General features: G+C 38.4%; 1 protein-coding gene across 1 annotated transcript; it reads left to right on the plus strand.

The window, feature by feature from the left end:
- The first annotated feature begins 10,630 nt into the window (after nt 1-10,630).
- On the plus strand, nt 10,631-12,310 carry LOC128606800 (uncharacterized). Its single transcript, XM_053623234.1, has 2 exons — nt 10,631-11,436; nt 11,539-12,310. Exon 1 carries the CDS (start codon nt 10,729-10,731, stop codon nt 11,356-11,358), a length of 630 nt encoding a protein of 209 aa, XP_053479209.1. The 5' UTR covers nt 10,631-10,728; the 3' UTR covers nt 11,359-11,436; nt 11,539-12,310.
- Nucleotides 12,311-23,384: the final 11,074 nt, after the last annotated feature.

The following is a 23,384-nucleotide window of genomic DNA, read 5'->3' on the forward strand; positions in this document are numbered from 1 at the left end:
TGACCTGGAGCACACAAAAGGCTACATATAGCATTGAAAACAGAAAAATCCATCTCCACAATTAAAAATAAAAATAAGACAAAGCTATGCTTGACAAGCATGGGTTTTCACAATTCCTTATGACAATTAAGTCATTTTCCAACTATCAAGATTCTAAGTAAATCATCATATAACATACCCCGTCTCCTTTTCTGGATCACACAATCTGGAAATATTTTTTAATGATACAGGTCTAGAAGTTCTAAGTGATTTACACAACGGGCAATCTGGTAGATGCCCAGAATATTTGCAATGCCAAGCTTCGGGCTGCTCCACAATTTTTTAAAAACACTTTTTTTAAAAACAATTTTATAAAACACTCACAGCAGTCAAAACAATTATGGTAGTATAATCAGTCCCACCGGGCTAATACCCTTACTGTTTGTGCAAAAGATGTGATCACCCACACAAGATTCAAACATCCAGTGAAATAGCAGAAAGAACTCTCCAAGTTCTGCACCACCCTGCTCAATCTGAAGATCACACACACACACACACACACACACACACACACACACACACACACACACACACACACACAGAGACAGACAGAGAGCTGTGTTTTTTTCTCTCTCTCTCTCACTCTCCCTTAATTGCAAGCATGTCCATGCAGATAAGAGCCCACACATACACTGAGGCCTTCACTCACACTTGTCTCCAAAAACTAATTTTCAGAGCTTATCTAACACACCTATTCTCCTTATTTACGGAGTATTTACACATACATTGGTTATGCAACATTCACACTTATCTCCAAAACTAATTTTCAGAGCTTATCAAACACACCTGTCTCCTTATTTATGGAGTACTTCAAATACACCTTATTCTAGTTATCATTCAGTCACATATGACTGAGAGTGATTCCCTAATGTAAGGCTCCCAGAACGCTGCCCCTCACCTAAGTGGAATCTCGCTTGGCATGGACACCCCACTCATTTCCAGCACCGGGGAGAGTCTAACAACTATACACTGCTGCAGCTTTAGAACCCCACAACACTGTGATCCTTGCCACAGGAGAATGTCACTCAAAAATGAAGAAATCAGACACGCTGATTCAACAGATTTGGTTGATCTGATCACGCCCACAGATCACGCCCACAGAGAGCCGTGGATGGATCAGAGTCACGTGGCCAGCCTGCCAGAAACTCACTCAAGAAAAGAACCGTACAGCCCCCAAACTAGGATCAACTGCTCAACAAAAGTAATATATAAAAATAAAATAATAATAAAAAAATAAAACAAGAGTCGACTTCACAGAAGAAAAAAAAGAAAAAATACTTAAACCAACATTCAGCACATAAAACTCTCAAACAGCAAATAGGCATAAATAACATATAGACATACAAGACTTACACCCCAGCGCATATAAACATAGACATACAAGACTTACACCCCCCAAATTACTTCATGCTATGTCGTTGCTAGGGTGTTCTGGGCGGTTTAACATGGATTAGCATATTGCTAGCATGTTTTAGCATGTTGCTAACATGAATGAGCATGTTTTAGCACACTGCTAGCATGAATTAGCACTTTGAGAGCATGGATTAGCATGTTGCTAATTCATGCTAGCAACATGCTAATTAATGTTAGCAATGTGCTAAACATGCTAGCAACATGCTAATCCATGCTTGCAAAGTGCTAATTCTTGCTAGCAACCTGCTAATTCATGATAGCAGCATTCTAAAACATGCTAGCAACATGCTAATTTATGCTAGCAAAGTGCTAAAACATGCTAGCAAGATGCTAATTCACTTTAACAGTCTTAAAACATGCTAATTCTTTCTAGCAATATCCTAATTCATGTCAGCAACATAATAATTCATGCTAGCGATGTGCTTATTCATGCTAGCAACATGCTAATTCATGCTAGCAATGTGTGAACATGTTAGCAACCTGCTAATTCACACTAGCAACATGCTAATTCATACTAGCAATGTGCTAAATCATGCCGCTGTAGCATCAGCTGAGGTGGGGATGAAGACAGTTATCACAATGACATGCGAGAACTCCCATGGCAGGTAATATGTCCACAAGATAACCGCTAGCAACTCAATATCCTTAGTGCACTGCTGCTCTTTATCCCTGATATGCCCAGGGTTACACCATCTCTCATTCACAAACATCGCTATTCCCCCACCCTTACTCTTACTGTTCTCCTTTGCTCTCCTGTCAGATCTCACAAGTTGAAATCTGTCCAGTGTAACCAGTGAATCTTTACTGAGTTCGTTCAATCATGTCTCTGTGAAGCACATGATGCTACACTCCTGGTACTCTCTCTGCAGCCTGGTTAGCGCCGTTAGCGCTTGCATTTTATTGGAGAGAGATCTCACATTCCCCATAATAATGGATGGAATGAACGGTTTGTATCGCCTTTTTCTCTCCGGCTCTGCTTCCCCTCCTTCTTCTCCTAATTTCCTCGGGGATCTCCCAGTTGTACAGTCCAAAAAACAGAAAAATAAATATTGCTAACCTCCACAATCAGAGCTGCTGCAACAGGCTAACACTCATGCGGCGCCTCCTCACCTGTAAAATTTGCATGTTTTAGCACATTGCTAACATTAACTAGCATGTTGCTAACATGAATTAGCGTGTTGCTAGCATGATTTAGCATGTTGCTAGCATGTTTTAGCATGTTGCCAACATGAATTAGCATTTTGCTGGCATGTTTTAGCATGTTGCTAGCATGAATTAGCATGTTGCTAGCATATTAATTAGCATGTTGCTAGCATGTTTTAGCACAGTGGTTCTCAACACAGACAGGGCATCATTTGGGTACTTGGTATATTTTAATGCTTTTCAAATAGAATGTGCATAAATGAAAAAGCCCCGCGTTCTCTCTCCCTCTGTATTTTCTTTTTGCTGGGGAGAGGCGGAGCTTAGCCTGCCTTTTATCTAGCTGTCAGTGCAGACCAGCGTGGCCAAGTTAGTGACTTTTCAGACTTTTTACCAGTACACTGGCAAAAGCGACATTTTCAATTAGTATAAACAAATTCATAATTTTATTGCCACAATTCTGGTATAAGTCATGACACTGTTGGCTTTCTGTGTGTGCAGTGACATGACTGTGTAACTGCTGGTGAGCAGGGGGATGGGAAAGGGGTGGGGTTTGACCCCCCTGCTGGGCAAACAATTCACACCTTTCCACACTAACACAGGTACCTAGATAAAATGGAGAGCACAACTAAAGCCTTTTTGATAGTAAAACACCGTATACAACCGCCACAATAAAATTCTAACATTTAAACGTAAGATCAGACTTTTATAAATTACCTTACATTACCTACACAGACGAAAATCCAGTTCACTCGTGGTTTTATAAATCATGCACATTTCCATCGGTATACAGTTCATCAACTTTATTGAAGAAAACAAACGCAAAGTTCCATATTTAGTCACAAATGTCTAAATATACATGTATCCCACCCCTCTAGAATTTAGTAATTAGTGCTGGCTCAAATTTAGCCTGTTACCCAAAAACACTTAAAATTCAACATAGAAGCAAATACTCACATCTATCTCCGAACCCAGTTGGAGATAGAAAAAAAAGACACCAGCCGTGAGTGAGAAGAAGCAAGGGTCCAGATTTATTGGTTCCGTTCCACCACACTAGATCCACACCGATGAGAATTCTCAGAAGTGATCTGACACCCAGAGCTCAAGCTCCAGTATTTATACTGTATTTACACAGTAGATAACCAATATATTTCAAATAGACTATTATATCAATACCAATAGGGTTAAAAAAGAGCTCATCTACATTACCATTATGTTTTGAAAAAGGCCTTTCCAATTTACCATTAGGTTCTGAAAAAGGGCTTTCCAAGTTACCATTATGTTTTGGAAAAGGGCTTTCCAAGTTACTGTTATGTTTTGAAAAAGGGCTTTCCAAGTTACCATTAGATTCAAAAGTGGAGAGACAAAACAATTTAGAGTGACCTTGGGGGGGGGGGGGTTGACTCAGCTACCCTTATAAATGGCTCCTCATGGTTTTCTCTTAAAATTAAGGCCTTCCTTGCGAGACAAGAATCTTCATCATCTGAATTATGAGTAAGTTACATTTTTCTGTATTTCTAGTTTATAATTTATTTTCATATTTGCTCTATATCTCTATTTTATATATAGTTATACTATACTGTACTTCCTACTTCATAATATCACCCTAATATCACCATAATATTACCCTTCTACTATCCTACATATCCTACTACTATTTATTTTTATATTTTATTATTCTAAGATATTACCCTTATAATATCTTAATACTCCTTTTTATTATTCTTATAAAGTTATAATGTTATGTGTGTGTGAGAGAGAGAGAAACAGAGAGAGTGTGTGTGTGTGTTATGTCTACATGCCCGCCCTTGACTGTACGAGAGTGTGTGTGTGTGTGTGTTATCACTCCTCAGCTCTTATACTTTTTTTGTCTTTTTGACTAATAAACCATAGTGTGTTACTCTTAAAAGATCTTTAAAGTGTGAATCCAATTCGTCAATATCCGCCTAATACTGCTTCTGTGTGTCTAGGTGCCCGTCGTCATTCCTTCTTCTCCCCTTTACTGGATCTGGATCTGGATCTCGATCTGGACACTCATTATCAGCTTGCGCATCTCACTGCTGATATCATGGTGCTACTTAACTTTCTTTGCAGCACCCCCTCTGGAAATGGAAATGCGGGGTCCCCCCCCCTCTCTGATACAGAATCTACCCCGTGAATGTGTGTATTGACGCCTCTACACAACCAGAACCTCCCTCCAGCTTTCAGTCTGAGGAAGATGTCACCTTCTCTGATCTGGGCTCTGACCATTCTTCCCTCTTCTCACCTGTCAGTCCGCCCCACTCTCAGTGGTCTTCTCACTTCACCTTTGCTGACTATCCCATGTCCCCAGGACGCACCCCATTTTCTTCCCCCTACCGCTCTCCTCAAGATTACGCACCCACCAGTCCTGTGAATTATCAATAAAATTACATATTACTCATACTAGGTCTCCCTCATGTTTAGTTCATGTCATTTTTATCCACAACATTAGCCATACACTAAAGGGACACACATTCAAAAATAACATTATCTGCCTTGGCTATGCTGAACAACCCACCTCCTAAATTTTAATAGGGCAGTCTAACTTGATTGACACCCACATGGACCAATTGTAGCCACTTCTAGCTTTCAAACAAAAAAAAGCGCCTAGCGACAAATCCAGCGACTTTTTGGACAAAGCTTAGCAACTTTCCAAATGTCGCCAGTATTGTCCTGCAAGCGCGAGGTCTTGCTTTCCTGCTGCACTCACACCTCTCTCTGCATCTGCATCTCTCTCTGTTCAGTGAGTGGCTGAGAGCCGGAGATTTAACAATGTCATGATTAACGAGATGTGCCCTTCATCCCAATTTCCATAATTTGTATGTGAATGTTTTTAGAATGCAAGATGAATGGAATGCAACATGTTTTACATGTAAAATGGTACACGTTTTTACTGGCTAGTTCTCTTATTCAATGTACTTATAGTGTTCAGAAACATTTTTGATAATTCATGTTCCATACCTGTCCGTTATATAGTTTTATAAAAGTCATAAGAAGGCTACAACAGGGGGAAGAGCTTTCTCTTACAAAGCCCCACAGTTATGGAACAGCCTTCCAATTAATGTTCAGGTGTTTAATTCTAGGCTGAAAACATATTTGTTTACTCAAGCTTACCATGAATAGAGTTTCTTTTACGCAAAGTACACAGTCTTATCCATCATGGGATAGTAAGTGTACCTAGCAATTTCTCCCTTTCTTTACCTCCTTCTCCCTCCTTCTGTCGAGCCACACATGATTTTATGGAGATGCCAGTGATCCTGACCCTTTCTGCTCTCTGGACCTGCCTGATCCATCCTGATGCCCCACAGCCTGGAGATGAATTAGCATGAATTAGATGAATTAGACTACATTCCCTCAATGTAAGTGAATGGGAGTTTTGGGGAAATTTTATCGTCCGCAACGGGAATACCGGGGGTTCGATCAGTTTGGAAAAATAGAGCCTGACCAGTGTGATCAGCCTGAAGGACTGTGCTGTTTGACTGTGAGTTTGGTGGAAGTAGCTTGAACATAATAAGCTTATAAAGAAAATCAGTATGTTGGCTTTCTCAAGCCAACATAATAATAATAATAATAATAATAATAATAATAATAATAATAATAATTACAACATTATTAAACAATTAAACGTTATTAAACAACAACAACAACAATAACAATAATAAAAAGACAATCAATTTTTATATGGCACCTTTTGTGGCCATGCTGGAAATAATTTGCATTTCCTAGCCATTGCTTCATCTTCACCATAACATCAATATAAAGGGTATCCCAACAGTCTCCATACTTGGGGGAAATTAAAAATTGTTTAGCAAAATTTGTTCCAAAATTTTTCATTCTTGAGTTTATTTATTTATAATTTTTTTTCAGATAGCCTCGAAGAATGCCTTTGACAAAAAAGGAATGCATTGAAATCATTCTCATGGCTGGATCAGGAAGCTGGCGCAAGGTTGCAATGGACAGGAAACATGGCAAGTGTGTCCTATCACAGCAAACCAGTGACTACATTTCCCATCCTGCACTGCGGCCTACAAACATGGCCGCCATGGACTGCAATTCCCATTCTAATCACGCACACCTGCATCCAATCTAACACACTTCACAGTATAAAGAAACTGGTTTCTAACAATGTCTTTGTGAAGTATTAGTGTTATCACTGTACCAAGAGATTATACCCGGTTCCTCGTTTTGGCTCATAGTTCTTGATCTTGGTCTCGTTTCTCATTCTCGATTCTAGCCTTGCCCAGTTTATGCCTGTTTACCAATTGCCTGACCCTTTGCCTGTGTCTTGACCTCACTATTGTCTCGTTTTGTCTGCCTGTCTCTCTCTCTCATTAAACTCTTATCTGCATTTGCATATGTCCTAACCTTCATTATGAGGAATACGTGACAGAATACTTTGCGACACGATGGATGCAACAGTAAGAAGGAGGAGACATCATGGCAAGGTAATAAGGAACACCCTACCAAGACTCAACTCTGTCAAGCTTCCTCAATGGGTTGCCATGCATCCCCCAGAGCCATATGATGGTTTTTTGGCTACGCTGAGTATTTTTTTGTTTGAATTCCAGTTGCATTTTTTGAGCCTGGCACACCCCAAGCCTGACCAGAGGCGGTGGCTAGGTTTCATACTCTCCCGGCTCGTTGGCCAAGCCCGCCAGTGGGCGGAGCGTCTGGCCTGTACAGATTCCAAGGGTCTGCACAATGTAACTCAGTTTGTGGGACTATTAATAAAGGAGTTTGGGAGTCCAGAGTATGCCCCCAGCCTGGAAGAGTGTTTGGGGAAGGCCTGCCTCAAAGATAAACCTGGCATGGCGTTCACCACCTATGGGTGACCTCCTCCCCAAAGCTCCTGTCTAAGACCCACTATGTGGTCTTAGCAGCCGAGCTCTAGCCGAAGGTCAACGTGGGGACCTCCTCCCCAGAGCTCCAACCTGAGACCCACGAGGTGGTCTCACCTGCTGAGCTCCAGTCTGAGGTCAACATGGTGACCTCCTCCCCAGAGCTCCAACCTGAGACCCATGAGGTGGTCTCACCTGCCGAGCTCCAGTCTGAGTTCAACGTGGCGACCTCATTTCCAGAGCCCCAGTCGGAGGTCAACATGGCGACCTCCTCCCCAGAGCTCCAGCATGAAATCAAGTTCCTGCTAGAGGTTAACGAGGGGACCTCCCAAGCCATGTTCCTGTCTGAGGTCGATGAGGCGACCTCCCACGCCACGTTCCCATCCAAGGTTGACGAGGCGACCTCCCAACCTACGTTCCCATACGAGGTCATTGAGGTGACCTCCCATGCCAAGTTCCTGTACAAGGTTGAAGAGGTGACCACTCAAGCCAACTTCCTGTACAAAGTCGAAGAGGCGACCTCTCAAGCCAAATTCCTGTCCGAGATCAAAGAGGCGACCTGTCAAGCCAAGTTCCAGTCTGAAACCAATGTCACGACCAACCAGGTTCTGTTCACGCCTGAAACAAACGTCACGAGCAACCAAATTATGCTCATGCCCGATTCTGTTGACACGACCAACCAAGTGCTCCTTATGCCTGAAGTCGACGTCACGACCAATGATGTTATGCTCACACCAGAGTTGCAGCAGGATTCTTGTGAACGTGTTTGACATGCGGTGTGTGTTTGGAAGTGTAAATTCGTGTCCCATTTGTTTGAATGCATCAAAAGTAGTAATAAGTTTTAAAATATGCCTGAAATTCTCGTCTGCGTTGGCTTACTGAGCGATTTGGTTAAATGAAGAGTCAGTTCAACTGATTCAGTTAATTCATTCAAACCATCGAAATAGGATAAGCGGCTTTGGTAATGATTCTTTAATTCAAAATCCTCTTCTTGAATCGTTTGAGTCGTAATCACTTGATCGTTCTGCACGTGTGCACAGACCGTTTTGGAAATCCCGACACAGTTGTAGACACTCGACAGAAATTTCATAAAGTATTTTATATTTTCTGGGTCTAAAGAGAGCAGAAGTAATGTTGTTCCAAATGTTTAGGCTAACGTGTTCTACATATTATATTCGACTAGTGAACTGTGTTGATTTGTATATTTAACCCAGTTTAATATGGCCTGCTTTGTTCACTCAAAGACAAGTAAATCTGTGTTATAATGTTCAACAGCAGAGTTCTGAAGAAAGATTTTGAATGCCTGTCATTCCCCAAACAAATTTGCAGTTGAACAGTCTGTCTAAAAGAAAAAAATTAAAACACACAAAATAAATTTCCTGCAGTGTGAATAAAGCCTTTATGTTGCTTTTAGCAATCATGTCTAGTACTCTCGGGTTCATTTGACACAATTTACTACATTTAAATGCATTTTGAAAATTGTTCCACATGGCCTTGAAAATGTGGAAAGTGTGAAGATGTATGCCAAATAAGTAATCTACAAATGTAAATGACTGTATTTTTTTTTTTAAAGGACCATTAATCACAATTATAAAAGATGACACATCAGGAACAAAATATCAAGGTTTTTTTTCTCCTTTTTATATTTTTCACAATGGTTGCATCACTTTTGCTACACCATTTCGACTGTGTGTGTGCTACAAATCACTTTGAGGTAAACATTTTAAGGAAGCCACTTTCATCTTCCTACAACAATTGGTGATTTGAGGTGAAGCTTCTTGTTATGTTACTGTGGTCATGGATAACATTGCAGGGATCTCTGTAATGCAACTTTGTTTCTGTAATTATCCTTACTAGCCTTTGCGCTTTTGTGCTTCTGCATCTTCTTTTGGTGCTTTATATTGCTTTTATCATTTTGTTTTTAAATAACAGTGATATAGTGTATTGGCAGAGCTCTAATCAGAAGAAGAGGGCAGGAGTTCTACACGGCCTACCTTATTTCATGAGGGAGAATCCAAGCAACTTTTTCTTAAAATTTGTGAGGTAAGATGGTAAATATTGTTTATTTTTAGGATTCCTCAACAACATTGTTGTTGGTATTATTATTATTATTATTATTATTATTATTATTATTATTATTTATTATTCTCCTCCTTATCTCCCTAAAGTGCCCAAAACACAAGATCTGAATGGTAAGTTTTGTAATTTGGCACATTGATACGACAGGCCACGAGTGACTGCCACACAACAACTGGCCCACATAAGCCCATAGGTGGTGCTACAGGCCACGGCCAAATCTACCTGATTTTCCCTTGGCCCCATAAGTCCAAAACGTCTGAAAATTGGTATATGTGCCTTATTTCTCATCGGGAACAAAAAAATCCATTGGGACCCATAAAGTCTGCCATGATATATTTTGTACACTTTGTCCAAAACTACAAAAATCTTCTCCTTGTGAACTATAGGTCCGATTGACTTGAATTGTGGTACATGTGTGGGATACATGTCTTTCTATAGGGTGATAAGCAATAAGGAATCAAATAAAAATTGGCCGAACTGTTTACATATTGGTGAATTGACATCTGCACACATTTCTTGTGTCCATAAATCAATGGGACATTAACCTTTGGACTTGATATGTGCCACACACAAGACACTATAGTATCTTTGATAGTTACATTATGTTTAATTATCTTTATTGTCCACTAGATGGCACTGTTTTTCTTGGATCAAGCCAAAGCACACTTCATTCAGATTTATGTTATAGCAGCAGGAATAAATTCAAAATGTTAAAGTAGTGTTGCATCAGCATGAAGTAATTCTCCAAAATTCTCAGACTCCTGATTTTTCTTGACAATGGTCATTTGTAGAAAACTACAAAAATGAACTTAAAATCTGGCATTGATCCAAATGTGTTGAAATGGTGCATCTGTGGGATATATTTCTACACCATGCAGCATCAGGGTGGAGAGTGAGAGTATCTGGCAACCTGAAGTGTCACTGAGGAAGCAGCACCCTTCGAGCTAACGCTATTACATTAATTTCTTCTAATCTCTATACTTTAATTATTTACCTTACGTTATACAAATATAACTGACACTACTTTAGATAAAACAATCGTAACGTTGCGCTGTCGCTAAATTTGATCTGTTTTTTACAAACATCCGCGACTAGCTTACGACTAGCTTGTAGCCCGTAGCCCGCTAGCATCACCTACCGCTAGCCTTGTTTACGTTTCACATTTCTCATTTACCGCTGTTCTGTTTAAAAAACAAATATGTCTGCTGTCTCTCCGGTTTTGAGTGCAGATGAGGACTCGCTCGAGCTTCATATGGTGCGGCTGGAACTGGAGGATGTGGGGAAGCAGATCCGCGGCCTACTCGACAAGCAGGCCCAGCTGCTGGAGCGACAAACTGCGTTGGAAACATCTTGTGCCTCTGCCCACATATCCAAGGTAAGCACACAGCGTGGTATTTCCACTCCCAGCCCCTCTACGCCGTGTGTTTCTCTGTGCAGGGACCGTGCACCTAGGACTTTCCCAGCCGTGGTCTCCGTCACGCCGGCGCCAACACACCTCGGGCCTTGGGTGAACCAGCGGCGGAAGGCGCAGGCTGGACCCTCTCCACCTCCGGTGTTCGAGATTCCAACCAGGAACCGCTTCGCCCCTCTCCGTCAGACCAGACCCAACGCTGTGATCGTCGGGGACTCCATTGTGCGGAACGTCCGTGTAGCCTCATCTAAAGGTAAGGTGCGCACACACTGTTTTTCTGGTGCTTGTGTCCTTGATGTCGCTGCGCAGGTATCCGGGATCCTGAAGAAGGACGAGTGCATTGGAGCGGTTGTGCTGTACGCGGGGACGAATGACACCAGGCTGCGGCAGACGGAGGGACTTCTCCAGCCTGATTGAGACGGTACGAGGCAGATCACCCACCGCGAAGATCATCGTCTCTGGACCTCTTCCCACATACAGATGTGGAGCAGAAAAGTTCAGTAGACTTCTAGCATTAAATGATTGGTTTGTCTCTTGGTGTAATGAGCAGAATCTGGTGTTTGTCAATAACTGGAATCTGTTCTGGGAGCGTCCTAGGTTGTTTCGTCCTGATGGCCTGCACCCCAGCAGCCTTGGAGTGGAACTGCTGTCAGACAACATCTCCAAGGCGCTACACTCCAAGTGACTGCCTACCATAAGTACATCTTCCAATAATAACAACATTCAGTATAATCAATGTTCAATTAAAAATCCGGCACCGGTAATACATACTATAGAGACTGTGTCTGTTCCCCGAGCTATACAAATATATAGAAAATCTCGGAAAGTCTATCTTCGTAACCTAATTAACATAAAATTAAATCATATTGAATGCACAGCCAGCACTTTTGATCTGAGGCTAGGACTATTAAACATTAGATCTCTTGCATCTAAGGCTCTTATTGTTAACGACATCATTACTGATCAGGAATGTAATTTAATGTGTTTAACAGAAACTTGGATTAAACCAAACGAGTACATAGCATTAAATGAAGCCAGTCCTCCTGGATACAGATATGTACATCAGCCTCGTTCAACTGGTAGAGGAGGAGGTGTTGGTCTCATCCATAGTAAAAATCTAGTCGTCACACAAAAACCTAAGCATAAATGTAATTCTTTTGAAATTCTTTATACCAGTATAAGTTATGTAGCCACAAAAAATAAGTCAATTCCTCTAATTATTATTTACAGACCCCCAGGGCCATATACTGAATTTCTTAGTGAATTTGCAGACTTTGTCTCAAACCTGGTTGTGTCTGTAGATAAAGCATTAATCGTCGGAGACTTTAATATTCATTTTGATAACCTGGAAGACCCTCTAAGATTAGCGGTTGTGTCCATCTTAGATGCAGTAGGGATTAATCAGAACGTAATTGGGCCTACTCATAATGGTGGTCACACTCTTGACCTCATACTAACATACGGACTAAGTATAGAAAATATTATAATTTTTCCGCAGTCTGAAGTTGTCTCAGACCATTATCTTATCTCGTTCATAATACGTATTGATCATAATATTGCCACCTCGCCTCGCTACCGCGTAAAACGTACCTACACATCAGCTACTGCACCGAGCTTCATAAATAACCTCGCAGAAACATCAATTAGATTTGGATCACCATCAGATCCCATAGAACTCGATCAGGAGACTGAAAGCTTGGAGTCAACACTCCGCTACACGCTAGATAGAGTGGCTCCACTCAAAAGGAAAATAATTAGAGAATAAAAATTTACACCCTGGTATAACGATCAAACGCGAACCTTAAAACAGACAACTCGACAATTAGAACGTAAATGGCGTCAAACCAAACTGGTGATATTTCAAACAGCATGGAAGGAGAGCCTACTGAAATATAGGAAATCTCTTGGCGATGCTAGAAAAATCTATTTCTCCACCTTAATAGGAGACAACAAAAACAATTCTAGATTCCTTTTCAACACAGTAGCAAAATTAACTAGGAATAAAACCACTACAGAGAGAAACACTCAATCATTACATAGCAGTGAAGATTTCATGAAATTTTTCATTGATAAGGTTGAAAATATTAGACGTGAAATACAGGCCATTAAATTAAAACCGGACAGTACTGTAACAAACCCATTACATGACAATGTAGCAATATCAGATCAATGTTTAGAGTGTTTTGCTCCGCTTAGAGAGACCGAACTAGCTACATTAATCTCTTCAGCCAATTCATCAACTTGCATACTAGATCCCGTACCTACATGTTTGTTTAAACAGATTTGTCCAGGAGTAATTGAACCACTTTTAAATATAATCAATTCTTCCCTAAGCACTGGCTATGTACCTAAATCACTTAAATTAGCAGTTATTAAACCCTTGATTAAAAAACCTGATCTTGACCCGTCTCAATTGTCCAGCTATAGACCAATATCAAATCTCCCCTTCATCTCTAAGATTTTAGAAAAGGTTGTAGCAAAGCGGTTATGCTCGTACTTAGATAGGAATAACATTCATGAAATGTATCAGTCAGGATTTAGACCTCATCATAGCACAGAGACAGCGTTAGTTAAAGTAGTAAATGACCTTCTACTGACCTACGATCAGGGTTGTGTCTCGCTGCTTGTGTGACTCGACCTTAGTGCAGCTTTTGATACTATAGATCACACTATTCTCCTTGATCGATTAGAAAATGTTGTTGGTATTAAGGGAACAGTCCTCTCCTGGCTCAGGTCTTATCTGACCGATCGTTATCAGTTCGTAGATGTAAATGGTGATTTCTCCATGCGTACTGAGGTTACTTTTGGAGTTCCACAGGGTTCTGTTTTAGGCCCACTGCTCTTTACTTTATATATGCTACCCCTAGGTCAAATTATTCGTAAACATGGAATTAGCTTCCACTCTTATGCTGATGATACACAGTTGTATGTTTCAGCGAAGCCAGAGGACAGACAGAAGCTTAGTAAAGTTGAGGATTGTGTAAAGGACATTAGACGTTGGATGTTAACTAACTTCCTTCTACTTAATTCTGATAAAACAGAAATATTTTTATTAGGCCCACGTGTAGCTAGAAGTAATCTTTCTGATCACATGGTTACTCTGGATGGTCTTTCTGTTTCATCATGTACAGCAGTTAAAGACCTTGGAGTGATTATTGACTCCAGCCTATCATTTGATGCTCATGTACATAATATTACTAGGATAGCTTTCTTTCATCTCAGAAATATTTCTAAAATAAGAAACATATTGTCACTACATGATGCGGAAATACTAGTTCATGCATTCGTCACCTCTAGATTAGATTACTGTAATGCCTTACTGTCTGGATGTTCCAGTAGGAATATAAATAAGCTCCAGTTAGTCCAGAATGCAGCTGCTAGAGTCCTAACTAGAACTAGAAGATACGACCATATCACACCAATATTATCAATACTGCATTGGCTCCCAGTAAAATCTCGCATTAACTATAAAATACTTTTATTAACCTATAAAGCACTAAACGGTCTTGCGCCACAATATCTAACCTTTTGGTTTTATATGATCCACCACGCCTACTTAGATCAAAAGGTGCAGGCTATTTGACGGTACCTCGAATAGTGAAGGCTACAGCAGGGGGGAGAGCTTTCGCTTATAGAGCCCCACAGTTATGGAACAGTCTTCCTATTAGTGTTCGGGACTCCGACACAGTCTCAGTGTTTAAGTCTAGGCTTAAAACGTATTTGTTTACTCAAGCCTATCCTGACTAGATTCTGTTCTACTACTTCGCAGTCATAATAATTTTTTTTCTCCCTCTCTCCTTTCGCCGAACCCCACACGAATTTATGGAGATACTAGAGATCCAGATCCTTTCTGCCTCTGGATGGAGCTCAAATCTTCTCTAATTCCAGACTGCTGGGACTACGGCTGCTCCTAAGGCCATACAGACTTCATATAAATCCATAATGAACTTTTTCACACTAACTGTTGTTACCCAGATGAGGATGGGTTCCCTTCTGAGTCGGGTTCCTCTCAAGGTTTCTTCCTCTTAAAACATCTTAGGGAGTTTTTCCTTGCCACCATCGCCACTCAGTGGCTTGCTCAGTTGGGATAAATTCACACCTTTAATATCTGTATACCATGTTGATATTTCTGTAAAGCTGCTTTGAGACAATGTCTATTGTAAAAAGCGCTATACAAATAAAATTGAATGGAATTGAACCATGTCCATTTTGAAATGGTCCACAATCTTGAGAAGGAATCTGCCATTGCTGCTTGCAGCTATATATATATATAGCTGCTTGCAGCTATATATATATATATATATATATATATATATATATATATATATATATATATATATATATATATATATATATAGCCAACTGATGTGGAAGTCACAGTTAGGGGCGTTAAGGTGGGCATCCTGACTGTGAGTGAGGATACCAGACATGATGGTCTCTTCCCAGCTGATGTCCTGAATGTTGCTGTGATAGTGGAAGGGGAGATTGTTTCAGAACTAAGATGTTCCTAATGCTCTTGCTATACTGCTTGGACTACTCTATTCTGAACATTGAGCATCCCAAAGAACCATGATATACCTTTTGATGTACTTCTGAGAATTTTCATGAAAATTGGAGAGCTGCACAGCAAGAGTTCACAATCAAACTAAAGTTTTAAATATTTTTCCTTTTTTTTTTTTTTTTTTTTTTTTACATAGATCTAACATTTGGCTTCAGAACACATTAATTTACATGGTGGAATTGCATGGAATACTTTTATGCTGCCTTTATCTGCTGATTAGACTGAAAGTTCTTTCATTTGCATTTTATGGACCTATATTTGTGTTTTGATGAAGACAGAAAGGCATTCAAATCATGGATGACCTGAGGTAAATTATCAGTAAATCTTCATTTTTGGGTGAAATAACACTAAACGACTTCTGATTATAATTACACATTAGTTTGTGTGCTTCAACAATATTTTATTAGTCAACTTGTGTACAAGGCTTATACTGTTTTTTGTAGACAATAAATGTAGTGAGCCTTTGAAGTGTGATAATGGTGTGTTTTTTGTTAGTTTGATATGTTTATTCTCATTTTGTATACAATTTTATTTATTTAATGTACTAATATTGAGCACATCTAACTTAAATGCTAGTTGAGGCAACTTAAATTGCAAAATGACTTAACTTAAGTTACAATGACTTTTTTTTGTTAAGTGAACTTTTCTATTAAAGTTAACAAAACTCAAAAAACCAATGGAACTGATTATATTAAGTTGAGTCAACAATTTCTTTCTTTCTTTTTTCTTTTCTTTTTTTTCTTTTTTTACAGTGCACTCCAGTGCAATTGCTGTTGATCTTGACCGTTTATTTGATTTCTTTGCCCTCAAACTGGAAATCTCATCTTCAGGGCCAAAAGCAATATAGCAAGAAAGAAGTTTTTGATATTAATTAGAAACAGATGCAAAATGGCTCTGTTCTAAATTATTTATTCCCACTGCTTAACCTCATTTCACAATGAATGCAATGACAGTGACATAATAATGATTTCATCTTGTGATGACTCACTTTCCTCTTGAACTGTAAATCAAAATGAGCATTTAAAGAAAATATGTAGAGACAATATGTATTTTGGCTTTCCTTGATTATTCCAACATCATTTGTTTATGTATGCTTCTTCTTCTGCAAGAAAAAAGTTAAAACCGAAATTGTCTTTCAATGTGAAGAACCTTATGTTATTTACAGTGTCAGCACAGATCAAATACCTCTAAATCGTCTTGATGGGATGATCTTTCCTACATGGTTTTCATCAGAGTCCTCAACATGAGAGGTTTCCACTGCTTTTTGGGCCCGGTGTTCAATTCAATTCAATTCAATTTTATTTGTATAGCACTTTTTACAGTGGTCATTGTCTCAAAGCAGCTTTACAGAAACATATAAACATGGTATACAGATTTTAAATGTGTGAATTAATCCCAATTGAGCAAGCCGGTGGCGATGGTGGCAAGGAAAAACTCCCTAAGATCTTAAGAGGAAGAAACCTTGAGAGGAACCAGACTCAGAAGGGAACCCATCCTCATATGGGTAACAATGGATAGTATGAAAAAAAAGTGCATTCTGTATCTTGCCAGATTGTAACTGTCTGTTCTCAAACTTTTGCTTAATATAAATTATATAAACAATTTATATGATAGGAATGGTATCCAGTATTTGTTCTTAAAAAGAACCTTGGTATTATTTTGCATACTTCACCTGTGTCAGAAAATACTCTGACTGCATATTTTGCCAATAGCTGTTTGTCTGGGCAGGCACATTTTTTTTTTAACATGTTCCCAACATTTGAATTCGGCCAGTAGCAAAACAATACCTGTCAGACAGAAACAAGAATGTTTGCTAAATTTTTATATGTATGTAGTTTACCTGGTTTATCATTTGTTTTATAAAAAACACACATGGACTAAATCCTACCCCATCGTTCCACTCTAACCACAAGGATGGTGCCACTTCAACCTCATTTTGCTCAATGAAATGAAGCACAACATAGCGCAGATGAACCTGTAAGTAAAGTTCAGATAAATCTGCATTTTCAGCTTGCAATACACAAATGAAATGTAGAGAATTACCTACTAAAAGACGACCATTGGCTACTTTCTCTAACCTCATGTTTAAATTAAGTCTTCTGATGTTTTTTCTTGTTGTACTCTAAACATCCAGCATGAAAAAATATGAGATCAATAGGAGTTCTTGTCTATTTCCACCACAGTCTTCCACCAACAGACGTTAAGGCCGTTATGTCCATTAAGTATCACTCGCATGGTGCATTCCATGCATTCAAATGTATTTTATTCCCGCGCTCAGTCAGGACCTATAATGATAATATAATACACATGACGATAACTTTCATCTTTCCTGTTACAACACAACTTGAGATATGCTTTCATCTTTCCTGTTACAACACATCTTGTTTCCTTTCTATATATTATACATATTAGACAGGCAGAATTTGATTATATAGGTACATAACAATGAAATGTCATAATTAAACGCAGCATATTGCTTTTGGTTTGGCTGAATTGTAATTTTATGTGACAGTTGAACTTGACAATTCATCAAAGTGTAACCAATGTATGTTTTCTATAAATGGAAAGTTTATAAATGTATGTTTCCCTATTAAATTGAGGCTTGTTGTTGTTTACTCCAGACTCTCAGGCTGACTATGAAACATCCTGTTTGTGAAGACACAGATGCATAACAGTGGAGGATTGCGGGCTAGCATACTGACATGCGAGTCAAAATACATAATTTTCAACCATATATAACATTTTCAGTTTAGGGACATTCAGTGTCAAATTTCCTGGCTAGATTGTTTGAATTTGGTAATATTTGTTCAGCAACTGAGAAGGGGAGCTTCTGGCTAGGGTTAAAATGAAGTTTAAAAAGTAAGCAGAAAGAAAGAATAGGCAACTTGGGCGATATATGGGGAAGGCATGAACTGAAGTTGATAAGCCATATGACACTGTGTGTGGCACGATACCAGTAGTGCACTGAGTAGGCCCCATAGTAACATTATGTCGCATATGGCAGGGCATTATGAAATACAGGTAAGTTATAGCTTGTGAAGGATGCCTGGATTGGAAGACAAGGATGAGAGATGTTAGAGGGGATCCCTTGTCCAGCTGAAGCAAGATGGATGCTGCCCCACCACCAGGAGATGTTCTGGCATTAATGGGTTTAACATCTGGTATGCTGATTACCCCGTAGCTAAGGTTGAGGCTGTTGTTCAGTGTATACATGCATAGTTTATGGGGAAATTGTTTAGAGAGAGCATTCACACACAACCTAACAACTGATGCTTAGTACTGTCTCATCTGTTTCTGTGTTCCAGTACCTAGTAACATAGGGTTTACTTCCTGGCTTGAAGGATGAAGCTTTAGGTAAGCAAATTCAAATGACACACCACTAATTGAAAGCTTATAAAATCAGTTTTTAAAATCCTTTCTTGATATTTTAATAGCATATTGGTTAGGGCTGCAGTGGTACATGTATACGTATCTGTGTAAACTAAATGGATATGGGGTGTTCAGTACGGAACATGCAGTCACACGAATTTAATACAAGTGTTAGTATTTATGTAACAAATATATGTATTTATGTAACAACTTCATAACCCTCAGAACCGGATCGGAGTGCCAGACAGACTCTAACACACAGATGAGAGTCCCACTCCAGAGCTCTTTTACGCAGTAGAGATAACAAGCCTCAAAATTTCACCACAGGAAAGACAGTATGTGATGCTAGCTTGCATAGTACGGACGACAGGCAAGAAATGGACATAGTGATTGGATCGCAATCTGGGGTTCCCCGTTGTTACTGACCGCGTTCCAAGGTACACCCTTTGTAATTATTGCATTTACAGACTCCCTTATACCCTATACCTATATGCAACTATATGCTTTCACTCACATTACACCCCTGCTATCTCTTAGAGCTGTGGAATATAATCAGTTTTGCTATGCTGATGTGAATGATTTTGCATCAATGCATAAAAATAAAAAGAATCTATTTTAATTTTTTTTAAATTAAATAGGCCTATCATACGTATTAATGTACTGTGAAGCATTCAAGTAAGAAATAATACAGAAATTGAATAATCAAATGTATTATTTCTTGAATGTTTCTGTTAAATAGATGTAAAATGAAAAAAATTTAAGTACTGATTATTTAATTTGTTTCTTTTTTATACTGTTTTTATTTTACTGGTTATTTACATTCTTTTTTGTTCTTTTTTTTATAACAAAGATTCAAATAATGCATCAAGAATCACTTTATAATTGAATAAGTTGTTAGTATTTTGTCTTCTGGCAGACATGTATCTTATTTAGCGTCTGAAAGACAGTACGAAATGAAAAAAAAAAGATCTTTAAACAAAATAATAACAATCCATTCGGATGCCCTACCTCTGGATGGAGCTCTCATCTACTCCAGTTCCAGATTGCTGGGACTACGGTTGCTTCTAAGGCCAAACAGGCTTCATCCGTCCATCCATCTTCTATATTGCTTTATCCTTTTCAGGGTCACGGGGAAACCTGGAGCCTATCCCACGGAGCATCAGGCAAACAGACTTCATATTAAACCATAATGAACTTTCCTTTACTTTTTCACTATCCATTGTTACCCAGATGAGGATGGGTTCCCTTCTGAGTCTGGTTCCTCTCAAGGTTTCTTCCTCTTAAGATCTTAGGGAGTTTTTCTTTGCCATCATCACCACCGGCTTGCTCAATTGGGATAAATTCGCAAATTTAAAATCTGTATACCTTGTTAATATGTTTCTGTAAAGCTGCTTTGAAACAATGTCCATTGTAAAAAGCGCTATACAAATAACATTGAATTTAATTGAACTGAATTTTAAAATGAGCTTGGTCTGTTTCTCCAAATAAATTGGAACACTTTAGAAGACTTGGATTCACTGGAGTTATTGATTGTGCTGCATTTTAAATTCTGGTCACTTTGGACCTACAGAGCTGAGACACTCTTCTGAAATTATTTGTATTCAGCAGCACAATGCAAGTCAGACCAATGTGGTAAGGCACGAGGGTAAATGAAGAGAGAAATTTTATTATTGGGACAACTGTTTTTTTAATTGTTTCTTTAATTGTGCTTTTACACCAGCATTTTTGGTGTTTCATCGTAAACATTTCAACCCTTTTCTGTGACATATGCCAAACAATTTGTGTCTGTAGTGTCAATATTTGTAGTTTTGTCCATATTTATAGTCTCATTTGTTTACATTTTATCAAGCTTATATTATTATATCTTTACCCTTTATATAGCTTTATACAGATTATTCAGAAAATATTTTGATGGGAATATTATACTTCCATCCATTATTATGCATGAAACTGTTATTCTTTATAATTATAATTATTATTTTGGTAAAAAAAAAAATAAAAAAAAAAAAAAAAAAAAAAAAATCACCTTATGTTGCAGCCTGATCAACAGTTTGTCAGTTTAAATGGTGGGTGTAGAAAAGTTTGCATGAGGATGTATGTCTTACCTGTAGCTTCTTCATTTTTCTTTTCCAGCAATTTCAGTATTGGACTCATTTCCATCCTTTTTGGCCTCTCCTTCACTTGCTGTTTGGAAATCATTGCTTGGCTCTGATTCAGCAACTGTCATTCTGCATTTCTATTTCGTTGCTTACATTTTGAACCCTTAGCAATAATAAAAGTTTTCCATTTGTGCATTCAAATGTGTTTTTCTTTGATTTAATGTGCTTGCGTGGGTATTTGCTACGTGACAATTATTTATTTCACAGTACTTCATATATAGGAGTATGCAAAGAATCTGCTACTTATAAACATTGTCATATTAATTAAAATTCAATTAATATATAACTGCACAGTGATGGATTCTTTCACTATTGCATGAATGTATGCACTGTGATTTAGATTATGAAGCACATATTAAATTGACAGTATTTATATGTCATAGGGAAAATTAGGTGGGGAAAATTATTTAATGAAAAAAATGACAAGGTGTCAGATGTTTTTATTCATTTTAAATACAATAGAATTATTATAGTACAAATATAAACAGGTTTAATTAGATCTTTGTAATATAATCGGTAATGGATAAATTATAAAGGCCATATTTTACACAATATTAAGTAGTTTCTAAACCAATATTAAGAAAAATATTTGTTCCATAGTAGCTATTAATTATTTTTATTAGTAAAACCATAGCAACGACAAATAGACATGTTTTTTTCTTCTATTTTTACTATGGTTTATTTGCACTAAAACCATAGCAATGTCAATCTGCAAAAAAAACCTTGGTTTCTGCATACAATCCATTATGAAAATTAATTTAAGGGATGTTTTTAAGGAATAACCACATTCCTTAAGGATAAATCCATGGCTTTGTCTGCCAGTGAACATTATAAACTGGACCAAACATAGACGTAAGTGGACGTCCTCGGAATGTCCGCCAGCTAATGTTATAAACTTGACCAAATGCGGAGGTCCTCGGTGCGAACGTTATGAAACGGACCAAATGCGGACCTAAGTGAACATTCCCAACGTCTGTGGGACGTCCCCTGTTTGCTGGGTGGAGACTTTGGGACACCCTGTACTAAAAGTGAGTGACAGGAGCACCGTTGCCAACAACGTTCAATGGAAAGTCGCTAAATGTCACTAGATGATGTCATGCGCTAATTAGCATATTCATTACATCATTGCATCGTATTTGCATTCTGCCTAGTGTCAGGTCTTTACATCTGTTTACTTCTTTCCTACTCTCTGTGCTCATAATTTATTTTTATACAACTGGCATAAAGTTTGCTTGATGTCGGAGGTTCGATATTTGCAGATATGCGCAAATCAAGGGACCGTCTCTAAAGTTACATACGACATTGGTATGCATGTTTCTAACTTCAATAGCTATGATGCACATCTTTCAGATTTTATATATTTACTAAAATAAACTATGAAATCATATATAAAATTTGCCATGTATTTCACTAGCAAATGGGCTCATACACAAAATATGCCATAATTTAAAGCTCAATAGCATTTGAAGAGAATGACTTACCTGTCACAAAAACAACTGTATAGTATCCATGCAGGTGTTAGCTGTAACACACACCTTTTAGATTTTTGTTATTTAACCCTAAAATGCACGAACCAAAAAACCTACACAAACTGACATTTTTGGTAACTGAGTGCAAGTTTTTTAAAAATGTAAAAAGGGAACTGTTTACAGTCTAATTTATTAACATTATTTACAGCATTTCCAGTCACTTTTTGAGCCCTGTTGAACTGCTTCTCTGACATGGAAAGGCGTGCCACATGGAACCACCTGCAGTGGTGACATTCAATCTGAAAAAAGATAATAATAAACTTATCAAATTGCTCAGTAATCAATTATTCTCTCTCTCTCTCTCTCTCTCTCTCTCTCTCTCTCTCTCTCTCTCTCTCTCTCTCTGCCCACACAGTTCCCTATACAGTTTTCAAAAATGTCGGTTAAGTCAGCAAGGCAGTTATCTGGTGGCCAGCTGACAGACATAAAATGCAGAAAACAAATAAACATCTTTGAATTATTAAAACATTTGTGTATTGTCAGTACTTTTACTTATTTCATTTTTTGTGTGAAGAAAACAATTAATTCCAACATGGGTCATTTTGACCCCCCTTTATGAATTAGTGTAGGTTTTTTTGGTTTATGCGTTGTAAGGTTAAATATTTAAAAAATCTAAAAGGTGTGCATCTAAAAGGTGTGCATCATTTCAAAGCTGTTGCTCTTCACTAGCAAAACCCAGATTGTTTTTGTAACCGTGACGTTGTCTGACAAAATCACCATACACATAAGTTAAACACAACGGCTGTGCTGTGATTTTGGCCATATTTACATGTAAAACTATCATTTAGAGGTTAAGTTAGAAGCAACAGAATGTCTTCCTTATTT

This window comes from Ictalurus furcatus, chromosome 4, assembly GCF_023375685.1.
Source record: "Ictalurus furcatus strain D&B chromosome 4, Billie_1.0, whole genome shotgun sequence".
Taxonomy (NCBI): domain Eukaryota; kingdom Metazoa; phylum Chordata; class Actinopteri; order Siluriformes; family Ictaluridae; genus Ictalurus; species Ictalurus furcatus.